The sequence below is a fragment of the Conger conger genome, chromosome 2 (assembly GCF_963514075.1).
Source record: "Conger conger chromosome 2, fConCon1.1, whole genome shotgun sequence".
In the NCBI taxonomy this organism is placed as follows: Eukaryota; Metazoa; Chordata; class Actinopteri; order Anguilliformes; family Congridae; genus Conger; species Conger conger.
Genome location: NC_083761.1, coordinates 79,842,872 through 79,861,971, shown reverse-complemented (window position 1 = coordinate 79,861,971; position 19,100 = coordinate 79,842,872). Strand labels below are relative to the sequence as shown.

General features: G+C 44.7%; 1 protein-coding gene across 1 annotated transcript in view; it reads right to left on the bottom strand.

The window, feature by feature from the left end:
* LOC133111318 (complement C3-like) overlaps nucleotides 1-19,100 on the bottom strand; it is a 46,986-nt gene that overhangs the window by 17,964 nt on the left and 9,922 nt on the right. The window contains exons 8-23 of the mRNA XM_061221534.1: nucleotides 18,275-18,380; nucleotides 18,045-18,165; nucleotides 17,817-17,932; nucleotides 16,938-17,084; nucleotides 11,141-11,350; nucleotides 10,816-11,004; nucleotides 10,572-10,724; nucleotides 10,288-10,414; nucleotides 9,777-9,848; nucleotides 8,850-9,044; nucleotides 6,879-6,999; nucleotides 5,377-5,465; nucleotides 2,966-3,105; nucleotides 2,410-2,622; nucleotides 787-847; nucleotides 201-290 (exon numbers count right to left, since the gene is read on the bottom strand). Of these exons, the coding sequence (XP_061077518.1) occupies nucleotides 201-290; nucleotides 787-847; nucleotides 2,410-2,622; nucleotides 2,966-3,105; nucleotides 5,377-5,465; nucleotides 6,879-6,999; nucleotides 8,850-9,044; nucleotides 9,777-9,848; nucleotides 10,288-10,414; nucleotides 10,572-10,724; nucleotides 10,816-11,004; nucleotides 11,141-11,350; nucleotides 16,938-17,084; nucleotides 17,817-17,932; nucleotides 18,045-18,165; nucleotides 18,275-18,380 (2,150 nt within the window). The remainder of the gene's footprint in view (nucleotides 1-200; nucleotides 291-786; nucleotides 848-2,409; nucleotides 2,623-2,965; nucleotides 3,106-5,376; nucleotides 5,466-6,878; nucleotides 7,000-8,849; nucleotides 9,045-9,776; nucleotides 9,849-10,287; nucleotides 10,415-10,571; nucleotides 10,725-10,815; nucleotides 11,005-11,140; nucleotides 11,351-16,937; nucleotides 17,085-17,816; nucleotides 17,933-18,044; nucleotides 18,166-18,274; nucleotides 18,381-19,100) is intronic.

Here is a 19,100-nt window from a genome sequence, read left to right as displayed (position 1 = left end):
CACTAGTCCACAAAAAGGTGCAGTTACCCTGGCTGGTTGAATCTTTCTCTTCCTTGGCTTGCACACTTTTTTAAGGCTACCACAATCCCACTGCATATACCCCACCCACCCCACCCACCCACCCCACCCCTTTCCCTCTGAAAAACATGTCAAAATGTCAACAAGTATTGAAAATTTGGGGAATTGTAATGTCTCCTTACCAGTCACACTGATGTGTGTCTCCGGGTGTGTGCCGGGGACAATATGCTTCAGATCAACAGGGGAGATGGTATCACTCTGTATTCCACCTGCTGCAACAGTAGGGAGGTGTGGCATATCACAAGTGGGGAATAATTAACATGTATGCACCAACAACCCAGACCACTGATCCTGAATCAGTGGCTCAGTGCCAACCTTCTGCACAAAATAATTCATTTAAAGGCCCACTCAGTTTCAGTTCCTGATAAAATGCTCATGAGCAAACAGATATGATACAATAATATATATTTATTCTCCTAATAAAACCAACAATAAATATTCTCATAAAAACCACTTAAAAAGGAAAAATAAGTATTTAAAATAAAAGTTGGAACAACTCTACTTCCTTGTTCAGCTTTCATGTTCCATTCTTGTTTTTTTTCATAACGGACATTTTGAGTCCTGCTCAACTCATCACCGTGGAAACAGACTTATTAACCTACTCACGCGTCAGTAACTGTCAGTAAGTGGTAACTGTCACAAAGAATCCAAGGGGCCAATCAGAGCAGTGCACTCTGGCTGCGCAGTTAGCACAATCAGTAAACTTACCATACACTGCTGGATTCAAGAAGATGGTCTTGACCTTTTTTTCCATTCGTTGTCCTTCAGCCTCCAGATACATAGTGAAAAAACACAGGGAGAAAACAGCAGAAATTAACTTCAGCTGAAAATCAGTGTTTTGGGATTTCTCAGTTCAAGCGTAATTGAGTTTGCCAACTAGCTATGGGCGGCCTGTAGCGTAGTGGTTAAGGTAAATGACTGGGACATGAAAAGTCAGTGGTTCTTATCCCGGTGTAGCCGCAATGAGATTTGCCAAGCCGTTGGGCCCTTGAGCAAGGCCCTTAACCCTGCATTGTTCCAGGGGAGGATTGTCTCCTGCTTAGTCTAATCAACTGTACGTCGCTCTGGATAAGAGCTTCTGCCAAATGCCAATAATGTAATGTAATAATGTAAAGCTAACTGAGTACCTACAGTGCATCCGGAAAGTATTCACAGCGCTTCACTTTTCCCACATTTTGTTATGTTACAGCCTTATTCCAAAATGGAATAAATTCATTTTTTCCCTCCAAATTCTACACACAACACCCCATAATGACAACATGAAAGTTGAGTGTGTTTTTTTTTTTTTTTTTTTTGCAAATTTTTGCAATTCCTTTGACTTCATGCTTGGTTTGGACTCCGACATGCACTGTCAACTGTGGGACCTTATATAGACAGGCGTGTGCCTTTCCAAATCATGTCCAATCAACTGAATTTACCACAGGTGGACTCCAATTAAGCTGTAGAAACATCTCAAGGTTGATCAGTGGAAACAGGATGCACCTGAGCTCAATTTTGAGCTTCATGGCAAAGGCTGTGAATACTTATGTACATGTGATTTCTTCGTTTTTTATTTTTAATAAATTTGCAAAAATGTCAAAAAAACTCCTTTCATGTTGTCATTATGGGGTGTTGTGTGTAGAATTTTGAGGAAAAAAATGAATTTATTCCATTTTGGAAAAAGGCTGTAACATAACAAAATGTGGGAAAAGTGAAGCGCTGTGAATACTTTCTGGATGCACTGTAGATCAGGGCTGCCTAGTACTATTCCAGGAGATGTGCTGTATTGTAGGTTTTCAACCCTTATTCACACCTGACTCTACTCAGTAGCAGCTCAAAGCAATCTCTAGCTGTTGAAAAAGGTATGCAAACTAATAAACTACAGTAACCAGTTGCTCTGATCTGAACCTGGCTCACTTAGTCGCCTCCTAAGTTTAAACACTGTAGCTAGCTAACCATATGAAGCACATAGTACTGACAACAACTTGCCTCCACAGGTCAGAAAGTGAATATATCCGACTTTAGTGTTGCCTTGTCACAGCTTATCCACTGGAGGATGCTTGGTAAATGTATTTAGGGTATTCTTGCTTGTGGCTGGAATCATGTGGTACTATCAGACTGAAGAATCCTGTTGTTGTATTTGTGTGTTTGTGTGGGTGTGTGTGTAGTGGGTGGGGGGGGGGGGGGGTGACAGAAAATGCTGATTCAAAAACCAACTAAGCCATTTATATAAAGCTGTACAATATCAGTCATATTGCAGAACAGGTCCAACGTCGCTTGTATTGACGCCTTGGAGCCTTAGAGGTGGTTGGTGGTGTGTTGGGTAAGATAGTGGGTGAAGGCTGCTCGTACCACCACACGAAGTTTCTTCTTGATGCCATCATTAAATCCTTGGTTTAGGACATAGGCCTTAACCTCAATGCTGGGCGTACCGATGGCCATGGGGACGATGACAAACGGGACAGCCCGGGAGGACATTTCATCTATTGTCACCATTTCTATGGACTTTCTTTTCCCCCGGGCTGTGCTGCACACGTCCTTCGTCTCAAACAGTTGAACTCTGGCCTGCAGGAAACATATTATAGTAAACGTGTAGGTATTGGGAGGTCTCACTTTCTCTGCTGTCGTGCTCTCATTTTGTCAATTACAAAAGCGTCGATGTGCTCTGACTTAGAACTTGAGTGGATATCATCTTTTTTTTTTTTTTTGATTGATTGGATTTTGTTTATGTATAGTAAGTGACGCCCATTAATGCCCATTAAGGGACTAGTGCTGGAAATGATAAACACGCGTAGGACATATGGCAAGCTAATGTTATTAGTCCATAATGTTAAATGTTAATGTTATCGGTTTTAATGAAACCAGGCTACAGGTGAAGAAATGAAGCAGTGCCACAGGGAAGCCTCACCGTTATTTCAAAAGGGTAATAGTTGTGAAGCACCGCTTTTATTTCCAACTGCTCGTTGCGGACTGCAGCGTAGGGGAGCTTCAGGTCGATGAAGAAATCTTTTGTCACCTTCATCTCAAAGGGATCCGACACACATATACCTGCAGACAGAGCACAGCCATTGTGTGGAATGACAGCTTCTTTCAACACCCTGAGCAATAAAAAAAATAAAAAAATGTAAATAGTTGCATTAGGAATAAGGTGGTATGCAGGCAAAAGAGCATCTCGGAATACACGACACGTCAAACCTTCAAGTGGACAGGCTACAGCAGCAGAAGATTTTCAGCATGAACGTGCAGATGACAAATCTGCAGAGATTGCGTGATGCAATGATGTCTACATGGAACAGAATCTCAAAGGAATGTTTTCAACACCTTTTAAACACCAACAGAAATTATACCTGCTGCCAAAGCTCTTGCCACCTTTTCCGAATTGTGGTTTATCCTAAATCAAATTTTATTTTCTTCTTCTTGGCATTACACAATCACCTGAGCTGGCCATTTGCCATTGGTGACATTGTTTCTTTCTGAACGCATCAATCTACACTCAGTGAGCACTTCATTAGGTATTTATTACACATATTTTTAGACTGTTTTACTGCTGTAGCCTGTCCACTTACAGTTATGATGTGTTCAGAGATGCTCTTCTGCATACCATTGTTGTAATGTGTGGTTATTTGCGTTACTGTCACCTTCCTGTCAGCTTTGGCCATTTTCCTCTGACGTCTCTCATTAACAAGGCGTTTCTGTCTGCAGAACTGCTGCTCACTGGATTTTTTATTCAGTAAGGGTAATTTTCTTTATTGATTCTTAATTGACAAGGTGTGTTAACATAAAGACAATCACATGATTACAAATAACCTTTTAGTGTTAATCCGTATTGCTATTATACCCCTTTCTGAATTAAGTGCTTACAAGGAGTCTTTCTCTGTCTCTCTTCGAGCAGACAGACAGCCTTTGACCTTAATGTCTCTGCTTCTCCTGGAAGGGGGTAGCTAGTACATTCCGGTCTTACAGCAAGGTCAACAAGGGGTATTCAGAAGACAAAATACTGATAAATGTTAGAGACCAGCTTCATGTCTTTTTGTTTTGGTGAAGCCCCCCCTTCTGGAAAAGTGTGTATAAGAGTCTTATGTCTGATTAAAATCAGAAAGCCACTCTCACTTTCTGTTATTCCTTAATAAATACGAAAGTTAAACTCAAGTATAGCTATCGTTGTTTTTACAGGGATCTGTTTCAAACTCCAGTTCAGCCTGATTGAAGTTATATATCTAGGCCACAACATTTCTAAAGCAGGAAAATCTTTGGGAACTTACAGAATCCAGGCAATTCCCGATTTTCATAACCCCCAAAGTAAAAAACAAAATGATCTTTTCTAGGCATGACAAGTTATTGTAGACAGTGGATCCCTGACTACTTTGCCCACGGCCTAAATCTCTCTGCTAACGATAAGGTGACATGGACAGAGACTGCTGACATGTATTTTCAGAAATTAAAACGACAACTGACATCAGCCCCGACTTTGGACCTTCCTGACATGAACAAACATTTTCTTTTGACTGTGGATGAGAAGGCTGGTTATATATCTGCTGTTCTTCTGCAAAAACATGGTGATAGGCCTGTTGCATATTATTCTCAGAGACTTGATGCTGTCACTAGGGGTCTCCCCCCTTGTCTGCAATCAATTTCAGCAGCTGCTTCTGCAGTTACGGCTTCTGCACCGATTGTTGCTTATCGCCCACTCACTGTTTTGGAGAAACTGTTAATTTCTCATCAGCCCGATTTCCGGGTCACTTGCTTGCCCAGGCTGCTGAAGTACACCTGCTATTTGTCCCAAGGTAAAACTCTTTGTAAACTTTAGAGAAGCAGAATCAGCGAATGCAATTACTCTGTAATAGAAACTGGACTGTTACGTTATCTAACATATTATAATGACCAGATCAGACCATTCAGCCCTGCAATGCCCAGCTTTTCCTACCACTAAATTGTACCTACTGCTTAGTTTCCCTAAAAGCTAGATAGGATCAGCACTGTATCAGACCTGGTCTAAAAAAATAACCCTAATCTAAAAAAATAAAAAAATAAATAATAATAATAATAATAATAATAATAATGATCCTGCCTCTACAACATGACCTGGCAAGCTATTCCACAGTGACCACTCCCCTCTCTCTGTGAACAAAAAAGAAAAATGTATCCATGCTCATTTTCATTTATGCCCCCTTCGTTCTGTAAACAGAATTCAACCTGAAGAATCTCCTGTAGTTCACTTCGTCAGTCCCTTTCATGAATTACGACTTATGCAGACAGACTTAATGCGGGAATAAGTGCTGCTACAGGACAGACACACCCAGACGGACAGAAGGCCGGTACCGTAATCTTTGGACACGCTGACAGCAGTGACCTCCCATGTTGTGATGGAGCCACCCATTAAGCTTTCCTTTTGCACTGATGTCGTCTCACTGGAGGGTAACAGGAAACAAAGAGACCAGAGTCACATTCATTACATTAAATTACATTAATGGCATTTGGCGGACGCTCTTATCCAGAGCGACGTACAACAAAGTGCAAAGTGCGTACCCATGACCAGGGATAAGGGCGTTGAAAGACCCTAGAGGGAAGTACAGTTTCAAGTGCTACTTGTACAACAAAGATAAGGACTAGTGTGAGGGAGCAGGGGCGGAAGACCAAGAGCGACCGGGAAGGGATCACAAAGTTACCAACAATAAGTTGGATAACCACTAAAATAGATGAGTAAAATAACAGAAAAAGGGAACAAAACTCCCCGGCGATCTGCCAACCGAAAATATGACTAGAACTAAAATGGTCAAGAAAACAGCCTTCAAAACAGAGGCGGAACCAAGAAACAAAACTAGGGAAGGTTCTCAGGAGCTAACCAACCCAAAGGAAAACAGTTTAATAACACAAGACAACAACAACAAGATGATGCTTGAAGATATTCCTCTTGCAAAACCGGCTGCAGAAACTACACTTAGTAGTCATGATAAAACTGTCCAGTTGTACTGTGAAGAAGGAAAACTGAATGCAGTAATCAATGTTTGACTTCTATATATCATCGTCCAAAATTGTGAATGCGATGAATGATCCAGATTTTTGTATTATTTAACAATTCAATGAATTGGCGTAACATAGATTTCCAGAGACCAGTTTTTTTTATGTCATGCATCTCACCACTTCACCACTGTTTGAGGGTTTTTTTTACCACACAATGCTATTTTGGGGGGGGTAAAATATATTGAGCATCCACAGTCAAGTGGTAACAAGTCATGGCCAGACCAAGGCAAAACAATCAGGCTATTTCAGATATTTTAACCCTCAAGACACAAGCTAAACCCTCAAGAAACAACAGTCAGATACAGATTACTGTCAAAAAGAAACACGGATTTTAAGAAATGTTCCAAAACATTCTATTTCTCTCATCAGTTATGCTTTGATGAACGGTTCTGTGGGAATGTTTTCCAGTTATTGGCATAAAACAGTTATTATTATTTGGAGGCGGCATGGATGGCGCAGTGGGTAGCACTGCCGCCTCACAGCAAGGAGGTCCTGGGTTTGAATCCCTGTCGGCCTGTTTGCATGTTCTCCCCGTGTCTGCGTGGGTTTCCTCCGGGTACTCCGGTTTCCTCCCACAGTCCAAAGACATGCAGGTTAGGCTGGTTGCCAAGTCTAAATTGCCCGTGTGCGAGTGAATGGTGTGTGTGTGTGCCCTGCGATGGACTGGCGACCTGTCCAGGGTGTATTCCTGCCTTTCGCCCAATTCGCCTGTTCAGGATAAGCGGGTTAAGATGATGGATGGATGGATATTATTATTTGACCCAGGTCATGAGTAGTGGTGCATTAACGGCAGCCCTCACCACTTTGAGTTCTCGTCTGGACATGCTGGCAGGTCTATCTCAGTCCATAGCCAGCTCTCAGGAAATGTTGTGCGTGGCGTTATTTCATCGAATGCCTTGGCGTCATCGTATTGTTCCTCACCTGTGCGTGAACAAATAGGCAGACTGAGATGCCATAACAACCAGCAAAAGGAATTCATCCTGGTTTTAATAGCTTGTCAACCTGGTGAGGAGAACAGTGTACTAAAAAAAAGATGGCCTTCAAAACAGGACAAGCAACCAATCCAGTTATGGAAATTCAATCAATTGAATAATGACTCAACATTGGGCGCAGCCTATCCATATGGAAATCTAATACACGTACACCCACTGAGCACTTTATTAGGAACACCTACTTATTCATGCAATTATCTAATCAGCCAATCGTGTGGCAGCAGTGTAATGCATAAAATCTTGCAGATACGGGTCAGGAGCTTCATTAAATGTTCACAACAACCATCAGAATGTGGGAAAAAATGTGATCTCAGTGATTTCGACCATGGCATGATTGTTGGTGCCAGATGGGCTGGTTTGAATATTTCTGTAACTGCTGATCTCCTGAAATTTTCATGCACAGCAGAAATTTTCAAACACCCAGTGAGCGGCAGTTCTGCGGACAGAAATGCTTGTTGATGAGAGAGGTCAACGGAGAACGGCCAGACTGGTTCTAGCTGACAGAAGGGCTACGGTAACTCAGATAACCACTCTTTTGTGGTGAGCAGAAAAGCATCTCAGAATGCGCAACAAATCGAACCTTGAGGTAGATGGGCGACAATTGCGGAAAACCAGCAGAAAAAAAAGTTCCTCCTCTGTCAGCTAAGAACAGAAAGCTGAGGCTGCAGTGGGCATAGGATAACCAAAACTGGACAGTTGAAGACTGGAAAACGTAGTCTGGTCTGATGAATCGCAACCCGGTATTCGTATAGTGTTCCTAATAAAGTGCTTATTGAGTGTAGGTGTCATATATGTCAGTCTTATGTTATGTAGGGACACGCACTCAGTGAGCACTTTATTAGGTATTTATTGAAGTTCTTTTTTAAAACTAAACTTCTGCTGCTGTAGCCTATTCACTGAGAGATTTGATGTGTTGTGTGTTCAGAGATGTCTGACCTCTCTCATTAACAATGTGTTTTGCCCACAGAACTGCTGCTCACTGAATGTTTTTTTGTATTTTACACCATTCTTTGCAGACTCTAAAGACTGTTGCGTGTGAAAATCAGCCGTTTCTGAGATACTCAAACCACCCTGTTTGGCACCAACAATCATTCCACGGTCAAAGTCACTTAGACCCCATTTCTTCCACACTCTGACATTTGGTCTGAAAAACAGCTGAACCTCTTGACAATATCTGCATGCGTGTATGCATGCCACATGATTAAACATTTGCATTAACAAGCTGGTGTACAGGTCTAACTAATAAAGTGCTCACTGAGTATATATGGCCATTAGATTTTACAAATTTACAATGGTTAAGGTCATTCAAGGGACTGTGTTCTTGCACAAGAAAATATACTTGAAGTAACTCGAAAAGCACCTTGTACAGTGCATTTTTTTATGTTTTAATATTAGTTTGGGTTGGAACAATTTCCTATGGCTCTCCTTTCTCTAGAACAAACTAATAACACTGCTCACAATGAAATAAGCACAGGCATGATATTAAGAAGTGATACGCAAATTCAGAATTGTTAACGCGACAGACTTAATCTGTTCGCTCCCACAGCCCATTGTTATTCGGCCCTGTAAACTCTCCTGCGTGTGGGATTGTGGGAGAAAACCCGAACAGGCACAGGGAGACCGTGCACCAAACACAAAGGCCCCGGTCGGGATTCAAACCCGGGCGCCTTCTTGCTGTGAGGTGAACGCTATCCACTGCAACACCGTGCCCTGTGCTGCCCTAATAGAAATGACCTCCTCCTCCTCCTCTTCTATTTCCAGCATGATTGCAGATCTTACTGCGTGCAAGTATCAGTTCGCCAGCCCTTGCTTCCTTGGATTTCTTTTCCACTTCCGAGCAGCAGTGCACAAACGCTGCTCTGCACTCCTCGCCCTCCTCGATGAACATGGCGCGTCTGTCGCACGTGTAGCCCATGGGATTGGCCACCATGCCGTCCGTGCAGCACTTCCTCAGCTGCCCTTCGTAATTCCTCACTGCGACACGGGGAGGTAATTAGTAAACGGTCGGCATTTATATAGCGCCTTTATCCAAAGTGCTGTACAATTGACACAATGCGCTGTACAATGCTCCTCATTCACCCAGTCATACACACACTCACACACCGACAGCGATTGGCTGCCATGCAAGGCGCCGACCAGCTCGTCAGGAGCATTTTAGGGGTTAAGTGTCTTGCTTAGGGACACTTCGACACAGCCCAGGCGGGGGATCGAACCGGCAACCCTCCGACTGCCAGACGACTGCTCTTACTGCCTGAGCCATGTCGCCCCATAAAAACATACCAAAGCCAGGTTTCTAAAAACCCAGTGCGGGAACCCAAAAGCAGGCATCCAGGCAACGCCATCAAACGTACCAAAAATGCATTTGAGTTAAGGAAAAAGGAGTTTAAATCTTTCATGACTTTTATGAATTAGTTTGGCATGACAGGAAAGCACAACCCCCCCTGTAAACTGACACATTCAGTGAAGTAGCCACACACATTACATTACATTATTGGCATTTGGCAGACACTCTTATCCAGAGCGACATACACTTGATTAGACTAAGCAGGAGCAATGCAGGGTTAAGGGCCTTGCTCAAGGGCCCAACGGCTGAACGGATTTTATTGTGGCCACACCGGGATTAGAACCTCCGCCCTTGCATGTCCCAGTCATTCACCTTAACCACTACACTACAGGCCACCCTCAGCCACACATAGACACGCTCACCTAGTGAGTGTTTAACTTCCGTCAATTCGAGCGAGCGCCGCCGTCTGCTGGGGAGAACAGGACACTCGGGGTCTAGAGCCATGGAGTGGAGAGAAAGTCATCAACAGCAGAAGCTTTTTTTTTTTATCAGTACGGACAAATCATGTATGATGCAGATGATGAGGTGGAATACCATTAACCAAACCAAAGACAGGGCAGGGAGCGATAGTCTATGTGAGGGAGGTGGTGAAAGAATGAGACTTCGCTCAGAGTGTAGTGAGTGTGGGCTGATTGGTGATTGGTGATTGGTGAGTGGGAGCAGGTGTGAATTGGGTGATTGGTGAGTGGGAGCAGGTGTGAATTGGGTGATTGGTGAGTGGGAGCAGGTGTGAATTGGGTGATTGGTGTGTGGGAACAGGTGTGAATTGGGTGATTGGTGATTGGTGATTGGTGAGTTGGTTTGTTCTCATCTGTTTTTGTTCCCTGAAATGTGTCCAGTTCCTGCTTTGCACTGCTAGGAATCTAATTGTACCTGCTCTGGCTGTGGTCCCACCATCGTTGGATACAAACACCAGCCCAGCATCATAGAAAACTCCCATACTGTCACGACCACTACCCGCGGTACAGCCTATGTCCTGCTTTTCAACAATGTCCCAGATCTGCATGTTGAGAGTAATATGTGAGAAACTCACCGAAGAACAGAAACACAGAGAAACACAGAAATACATTACCCCCCCCCCCCCATCCCCACTCCAACAGCAGGACCTTCACTCCTTTGAAAACACAAAAATGGGGCACCATGTTTATCTCCTTTACCTTAGTTTGTGTCAGTCGGTGCTTATTGTTGAGGACATAGACACCCTTGTCCACGGACACCAAGCCCACCTTTGCCCCAGGGTCACCGGTGATGGTGAAGGTAAGGGGGAAATTTGGCCGATGCATTATCTTGTCTTCTGAAGTCACCTTGAGCTATAGGCAGGGCAAGAACACAGCCACTCACAAACACTCGTCTCAACCGAAATGCAACCAGCACATTTTTTTCATCTTCTATTCGCCTCACCGTTCCCATGCAGGTGTCCTTTACGTCCACCCACACAGAGTCCGACACCACTTCCTTGTCCATGTGGTAGTACGCCACAATTCGGAAAGAGGGGAGCATGTCTTTGGTCACTTTCTCTTTTAAGGCAATCATCTGCACATTCTTTCTGTTGTATCTGTTTGCACGAATTAGCCGCCCTTTGCTGATTACCTGTTCAGGTACAAACACAGGCAGGTAAACACAAGGATCTAATAAAAGGTGGTGAAAGAATTGATCAGATAAACACAAAGTTACACGGCAAATGTGTGAAGTGTTAGTACGGACAGGCACAGGCGCAGGTACGCACCAGGTATGTGAGATCAAATGTCTTTTCCTTAGCACCTGGGCTGGTCAGAATGTCGAAGTGTATGTCCAGGTTGTCTCCATTTTTAAATTCATTTCCTAGGACACTGATGTGAAGGTAGTTATTTGAGCCTTCTTGTGGCTTGTAGGCCTGTGCCTGCATCTGTCGTTTCGCCTGTTGCTCAGTACTCAGCCCATCGACCTTGGTCTCCACCTGAAGATAAAAAGGCCAAACTCACTAAATTGACCTGGCCGATTAAAACTAGAAAGCCCGGGTTGTTCACTTTCTAGAACCACCTAGACTGACACTCAGCAGCGTCGGCCTGGTCCTACACGACAGCATTGATTCATGCACCCACAGCAGCCTGATTGCATATTGATTGTGTAAGCAAATGCTGCACAGGGTTTTCTTGAAATTGCATAAAGGACATAAAGAATAGCAGTTTTGTTTTGTTACAGGGTAAGGGAAAACATACAAGGCATATTAGGCAATAACAAAAAGGCCCAACAAATTCATCACGCTTCCCCATTCCTCTGCCTCTCCTCTAGCTCATCAATTCCACTGAGATTGCAAAGCTTCAATTGTTTCTTTGAGCAGAAACCGCTCTGAAATCATGTGTCACAGGTCACGCCCGGCTACAGTCACTCCATTGGCTACCGGCTGCAGCTTCGATCAGATTGAAAGTTCTGACTCATATGCTGCTGCCAACAAGACGGCCCCTCCCTACCTACAGGACATAATTCAGCCAGACACACCAGCTTGTCCACGGCGACATGGCTCAGGCGGTAAGAGCAGTCGTCTGGCAGTCGGAGGGTTGCCGGTTCGATCCCCCCGCCCGGGCTGTGTCGAAGTGTCCCTGAGCAAGACACCTAGCCCCCAAATGCTCCTGATGAGCTGGTCGGTGCCATGCCTTGCATGGCAGCCAGTCGCCGTCAGTGTGTGAGTGTGTGAGTGTGTGAGTGTGTGAGTGTGTGAGTGTGTGAGTGTGTGAGTGTGTGAGTGTGTGTATGAATGGGTGAATGAGAAGCATCAATTGTACAGCGCTTTGGATAAAGGCGCTATATAAATGGCAACTATCTACCATTTACAGCCACAGGCCGGGCTTGCTAATCCTGCCGGCCGCGTGAACGGTTCTCGCTTGTCCCAACTGCAGAGCTTCTCCACCCTAGCTCCCCAGTGGTGGAAGACCTACCCAAGAACTGCTCAGTCACTGCCCATTTTCCACCGCAGTCTGAAGACTCATCTCTTCACTCTGTACCTAAACTCCTCCGCAAGAGTCCCCTAACTATTGTCACTTGTTTTTCACCTGTCTATCTTTACCCCCTTGTATTTCTTAACCCAGGATTTATGAATTTGTATTTCTCGGTACTGTAGTTAATCAAATTGATGTTGTCTTGATCCATCCATCCATCCATCCATCATCACCCGCTTATTCGGAGTCGGGTCGCGGTGGCAGTAGGCAAAGCCGGGTATTCCAGGCGTCCCTCTCCCCAGCAACGCATTCTAGCTCCTCCTGGGGGATCCCGAGGCGTTCCCAGGCCAGGAGTGATATATAATCTCTCCAGCGGGCTCTGGGTCTCCCTCGGGGTCTCCGCCCAGTTGGACGAGCCCGGAAAACCTCCAAAGGGAGGCTCCCGGGCGGCATCCTGATCAGGTGCCCGAACCACCTCAATTGGTTCCTTTCGACGCGAAGGAGCAGCGGCTCTACTCCAAGCTCCCTCCGGATGTCCGAGCTCCTCACCCTATCTCCCTATCTCTAAGGCTGAGCCCGGCCACCCTACGGAGGAAGCTCATTTCGGCCGCTTTTATACGCGATCTCGTTCTTTCGGTCACTACCCAAAGCTTGTGACCATAGGTGAGGGTTGGGACATAGATCGACCAGTAAATCGAGAGCTTCGCCTTCCGGCTCAGCTCCCTCTTCACCACGACGGTCCGGTGCAACGCCCGCATTACTGCTGACGCTGCACCGGTCCGCCTGTCGATCTCACGCTGTTGTCTTGATATAGTAGTTAAAGACTTGGCCCTATCTATCGTGTACTAGACATATGTGCATAACCAACTGATCCTGTATGAATTATACCTCATCTGGCATGCTTCACGCAGTTGTACATGTAATCTATTCAGTTCACTCAAAGCTTCCATTTCAGTGAAAAACTGAAACATTCTCTCTGCGGAGTTATAAAACTTTCATTTATATAACTATATTCATCCCTGGAATCACAGTCTCGGAAGACCGTAGATTTCTTGTGCCTGGGAGTTAGGTTTTAGTGCAGCGCCTGCTGTGGCTGTGGAGTCTAGTCCGTGAGAGGCAGACTCGACCACGGATGGTACACGTGTAGGCCGGACCTGATGATGTTGATGGTGTGGTGGTGTCCTGTTGTTGTTTCTTCCTCTTTGTTCTCTTTGCTTCACGGTGTTGAGCCAAGGTGGTTTCACACGGGGTGGCCTGTAGTGTAGTGGTTAAGGTAAACGACTGGGACATGCAAGGTCGGTGGTTCTAATCCTGGTGTAGCCACAATAAGATCCGCACATCCACTCTTGGGCCCTTGAGCAAGGCCCTTAACCCTGCATTGCTGGGTGTCTCGGTGGCGCAGCCTGTAGAGCACTGACCGCATGTTCATTGCGAGCCGCGACGTCGGCGGTTTGAATCTGACCGTCTGACATTTGTCGCATGTCTTCCCCTCTCTCTCGCTCCCATTCTTTCTGTCTCTCTATACTATATACTGTCCAATAAAGCTGAAAAAGGCCTAAAAAATATCTTTAAAAAAAAAGAAAAGAATGTCCTTCGGGATCCGTCTGTTGTCCGTTCCGCCGAGCATGGCACAGCCAGCGAAGATGTCGCTGCCTCAGGAGAGAGTACATGCCGAGAAGCTGTGCGCTCTCCAGGACTGCAGTGTGTGTGTGTGTGTGATCCTGTCCCTCCACGTCATGCCCATGCCTCCGCTCTCGAGACTCGAGTATGTGGTCCAAGCTTCACTGCCATACAACACATGAGTGTGCTGATGACACAGGCTCAGCACACCTGTACCTTTGCGTGGGCTGTGAGTTTGCCATCGTCCCGTACTCTGGCTCTGAGCTTCCCAAAAGTTGCTTGTCCAGTGCGGCTGCTGAGCTCAGCATGGAGTGACAGGTTGTTGGTGATGATGGACCCGAGGTAAGTGAAAGTGCTGACAGCTGCCAGTGTGTAGTTGTTAATGGTAATGGCAGGGGGGTTTTCAGTGCCCTGTCCCGTCGAGTTGGTTTTATTCAGGCTGATGGTCAGGCTTGGGTGAACTGGTCCATGAGGGTTTGCAGGTGATCCTGCGAGTGTGCTGCCACTGCTGCATCATGAAATGATGAGTAGTAGGCATGTAGGCTCTTGTCATTTGGGGTGCATTTGTAGTTGGTGAGGGCAGTATGTTTTGCTCCCAGGATCGGTGCCAATTTCATTGAATTGGCTTCGGACCAATCATTGGACCTTCTCAACTTTTTGCCCAAAAGTGTCTAGCCCACACTATGGATGGTGTCGCGTAAGCCATCCCGATACTGCTGAGCAGAGCAAGATTGTGGTAAACGGGGGAGGGATTCCTCTAGAGTACAGAGGAAGGAAGCAGCTTTGGTTGGATTAGCTGCTTTCCTGCTGTCAATGCTAGGGGCTCCTATTGGTTTGGCTCAATTACAATTTTTTGTCTGTAGCTTGACTTTACAGCACATGAGGGAGTGGTCTGTGTCGCAGTCTGTGCTGTGGAAACTGTGTTTGAAGGATGCCTCTGAGATCAGCACGTCGTCTTAGGATCAGGTCCAGCTGGTGCCAGTGACCAGATCGTGGGTGTCTCCAGGAGACTTTGTGACGGGGTTTAATCTTAAAATTTGAGTTGGTAATGCTAAGTTTGTGGTATGTGCAGAACTCAAGGAGACGCTGCTCATTCTCATTCATTTTACTAATGCCATGGTGTCCCAAGCAAGATGGCCAGGAGTCACGACTTGCGCCAACTCTTGAATTGTGTCCAAGTGTGTAAAGCTGTTCTTGTTTAAGGATGTTTTTTACAGTCGCCTCAAGCTCATTATAAAACTTGTCCTTTATTTCTTGCGAGGAGCCAAGTTTTGGAGCGTACACACTCACCAAGTGGACAGGTCCCATGGTTGTGCTCAGCCAGAGGGCTAAGATTCACTCTGAGCCGCACGTGGGTGGTACTTTTGCTCCCACAAGGGTATTCCTGACAGCAAAACCCACTCCATATTCCCTGGTTTCCTCAGGGGACTTCCCCTGCCAGAAAAAGGTGTAGTCCTTTTCTCTTAGTGAGCCCGAGGAGTGGAGTCGGGTTTCCTGAAGGGTTGAGATGTCAATTTGTTGCGTCTGGAGTTTGTTGTTTATGACTGCAGTCTTGCGGACATCGCTTTCAGGTTGTCTGTTAGTCCTTACGTTCCAGCATCCCAGACATAATGCTGGAGTCTGCGCTACTCAGACAAACAACAACACACATGGTGCTAGGAGAGTGCAACATTAGTCAAAGCTAGCAAAATGTCAGCAATTTAGCAATATTTTACACTGGGAAATCCCACCAGTACAACAGCGAAGTGCACAGTATGCAAGGTTTAGTTTCGAGGGGTGGCACAATTTCAACACCAGCAATCTTATAAAGCATTTGAAGGCGCGTCATGCAAAATAGCTGAGTTCATCAAAGCAAAGGGAAAAGTTTTCAAAGAATTGCTAACAGATCAGATTTTGAAGGACTTGAGGTCTGAGAAGCTGATATGGTAAGCCCAGTTTAAAATAAAGGTGCATTCACCACCATATTATTGTGGTTCATGTTCTAAACAGTCGATAAGCTACAGTAGTTCTAGGAAGCAATCTGGCCATTTCAGGGGGTTTAAAATGCAAGCGCCACAGAGAATTGAATGCTACAGCATTATAGTTTAGTATTATTATTATTATAAGTATTATATTAGTATTAGTATTATACTCAATTAATTTCTGTAGCTGTTGGTTGACGTATGGCTTATTGTAATGTTATGTTGATTCTTAAGGTTCACAGAAGATCTATTCGTTGACACGCAAATTCAAACTTATTTTCATGCCTAGTTTTCTCATGCTAGGTTGTACTTTATTTTCTTCATCGGTCTGCGTCCGTGAGTGCAAAGTATTTAGCACTTGTTTTTGGTTGGGTTAATCGCCCTGGTTTTCGAAGGGTTGTTTTATTTTCTCCAGCCATTTTGGGCTTCATTCCTATTTGTGTTTAAAAAATCTCATTTGGGTTAGTTCCTCCCTCTGTTCCGGGTTTCCTCCCAGGATTTACTGGCAAACACGTTTGCGTGTTTGCTTAGAAGGGTTATCTCCCTCAGTCGCATCTGGCTCTCCGCCCCGTCCAATAAGTTTGGAGGCATTTGATTGAACGTGAGCAGAAAAGATGCTTCTGTACACATCAGAGTTCATTCTGCTGCTGCTATCAGCAGCTACATTATCAGCCGTGTGAGCCAGCACCTGTAACCGAAGGGCCTGTTTTTGTCATTATACTATGATATGTAAATGGACTGCATTTATATTACAGCTCTCTTATCAAAAATGCTTTATTTTGTTTTATATAGTTTCCTTTTAATCTTTCATTATTATCGTTTAATCACTATTTTCATTTAAGCACACAATTTTGATTGCACATATGGTTCTCTACATAACCATCATGGCAGTGTTGTATGTATGTGGGGGCAGAATGGCTCTTGTGATTACATAGATTAATGACAAGGTTTGTTATGCTGAATATACTGTATGTGGGTAATAAAAATACAGATTCGTTTGGGTGAAAAGCTTTGGGGTGGAGCTCACAGTGATTGACAGGGTGCTAATGCCTTCCGGGGTGTTGATGGAAAACTTTGCTACCCCGTTTCTGTTCGTTGTGCCCAAAGATTTTGTGCCCAATTCCTCCAGAGCAATGCCTTTAGCAGGTGTGCCATCTGGATTTGTGACGTAAACCTGTCAGAACCAATGAGGAAGCATCATTACTGTGAGGCAGAAACGTACACACGCACACATACACACACAAGAATATTAGTTGGTAATAAACATCTTATATATGTGTATACTGCGCATACTGTAAGCCCCACGCTAACCCAACAACGGAATTTAGCGAGGGCGAAGGTATCTGCGTGCTTGCCCTTCTGGTGTTGCTGAGAGAATGTTAGTAGGGTTAAATGTTAATGACTGCAATATGGAGAGACTAGATCAGCCAATATGTATTATCTGAATCCATTTTAATAATAATTTAGATTAGTTATCTATTCTTATTTATAATTTAGACTTGATCACTACGGGAATCCTGTACTGAGATGTACTCGAGATTCTTGGTCAGCCTGGACCAATAGAAAGCTGAAGGCAGAGTGGTACTACTGTCATTGTAACTTGGTTTATTTATTGGCTGATCTAGTCTCTCCGCATAGCGGTCATTAACATTTAACCCTACTAACATTCGTTCAGCGACACCGGAAGGACAAGCAGATACTTTCGCCCTCACTGCATTCCGTCATTGGGTTAGCATGGGGCTTACAATACTGTATGGTATTTACATTAAATGTATATAAAAACCTTGTATTGTCAAATATTGATGCTTTTATTCATTAAAAAATGTGATGCACGAATACATATGAAAGATTACTTAATCCATCAAAGAATTCCATCACTTAAGATTTTTTTTTATTTTTTAAATACCAAAGCATGAAAAGGCATTCCTGGTTTAAAGTAGGTGGGCGTCTTCTTGAAGTGGATGGTGTAGGGTGAGGTCACTATCAGGATCCCCCTTCTCTCTGTGTCCACAATTCCGCTGCCTGGCAAAGGAAGAAGTTCAAGCCTAGTCACACGCGGAGCATTATGCAGAGAGTAAATACATATTCAGATCGATCGAGGTAACAGTATCCAAAGCATGTAAGGGCTCATTACCACTGCCTGTCATGAGGCTGAAAGACACGTAGAGAGACAGCCCGACTAGCTGTCCGATGTTCTCGAAGGTCGTCAGGATTTGCTGTCTTGTTAACTTGGCCGTGCCCTTTCCTGAGTTAAGCTGAGTCAAAAAGAAACACAAGTCTAAAACCCAGCCATGGCATTGGGTAAGCGATGGGTTTGGGGGCCGGGTTTGCCACTCTTATAAAGGATTTGTGGGTGAGACTCACAATTACTTTATCCAGGGAGGCAGGGATGCTCCTCTTCTCGTCTTTGTCCATTAGCACACCAAAAACCACAAACGCTTTCCCAGAAACAGCGTTCCCATACAGGTATCTGCAGAGAAAGATCATTCAAAATTTCATTGGATAACACATAACTAACTGCTTCTTTGTGTTGGGAATGTGCTCTTACTGTTGACACCCCCCCCCAGACCTTATTATGATGCACAGTGTGTGGTTCTCACCAAGACTGACAGAGAAGCATAGTCCAGCTCTTGTAATAGCAAATCCAAGGGGTTTGTGAGAACTAAAGTATCTTAAGGTAGGGGGGTTTCAATAGCCAACAAATAGATTCTGTCATCAATGTGCCAGAGTTACAATTTAATGCATTATTATTATTATTATTATATATAATTTTTAAAGATCTGTTTATGATTTTCTCCCATTTTCTCCCAATTGTAGCCTATCTATTAAAATGACCCATGTTAGATGAGGCCTTCTCCAAGCCACATCGTCTCAGACCCCCGCCACGAATGGGGTTCGATTCCCGGTCCTGCCAAAAGCCAAGGCTGGCCGGCTCACGTGGAGCGGCATAATTGGCTCGCCGCTCCAGAGGGAGGGACTTGGCAGGGTTAGCTGATCGCCGCACAATAAGCGCCTCAGACGCCTTGGAACCGCGGACACCGTTTGAGAGATGAGACGTCTTGAAGAAGGCGGGTCGCTCTTCCTCGGCCCACCAGAGGGCGGGGTGTGGACGGGGTATCTAACACTAACTCGAATTGAATTATAGGGGGGTACAATTGGCTACTAAATTGGGAGGAAAAAGGAAAAATCA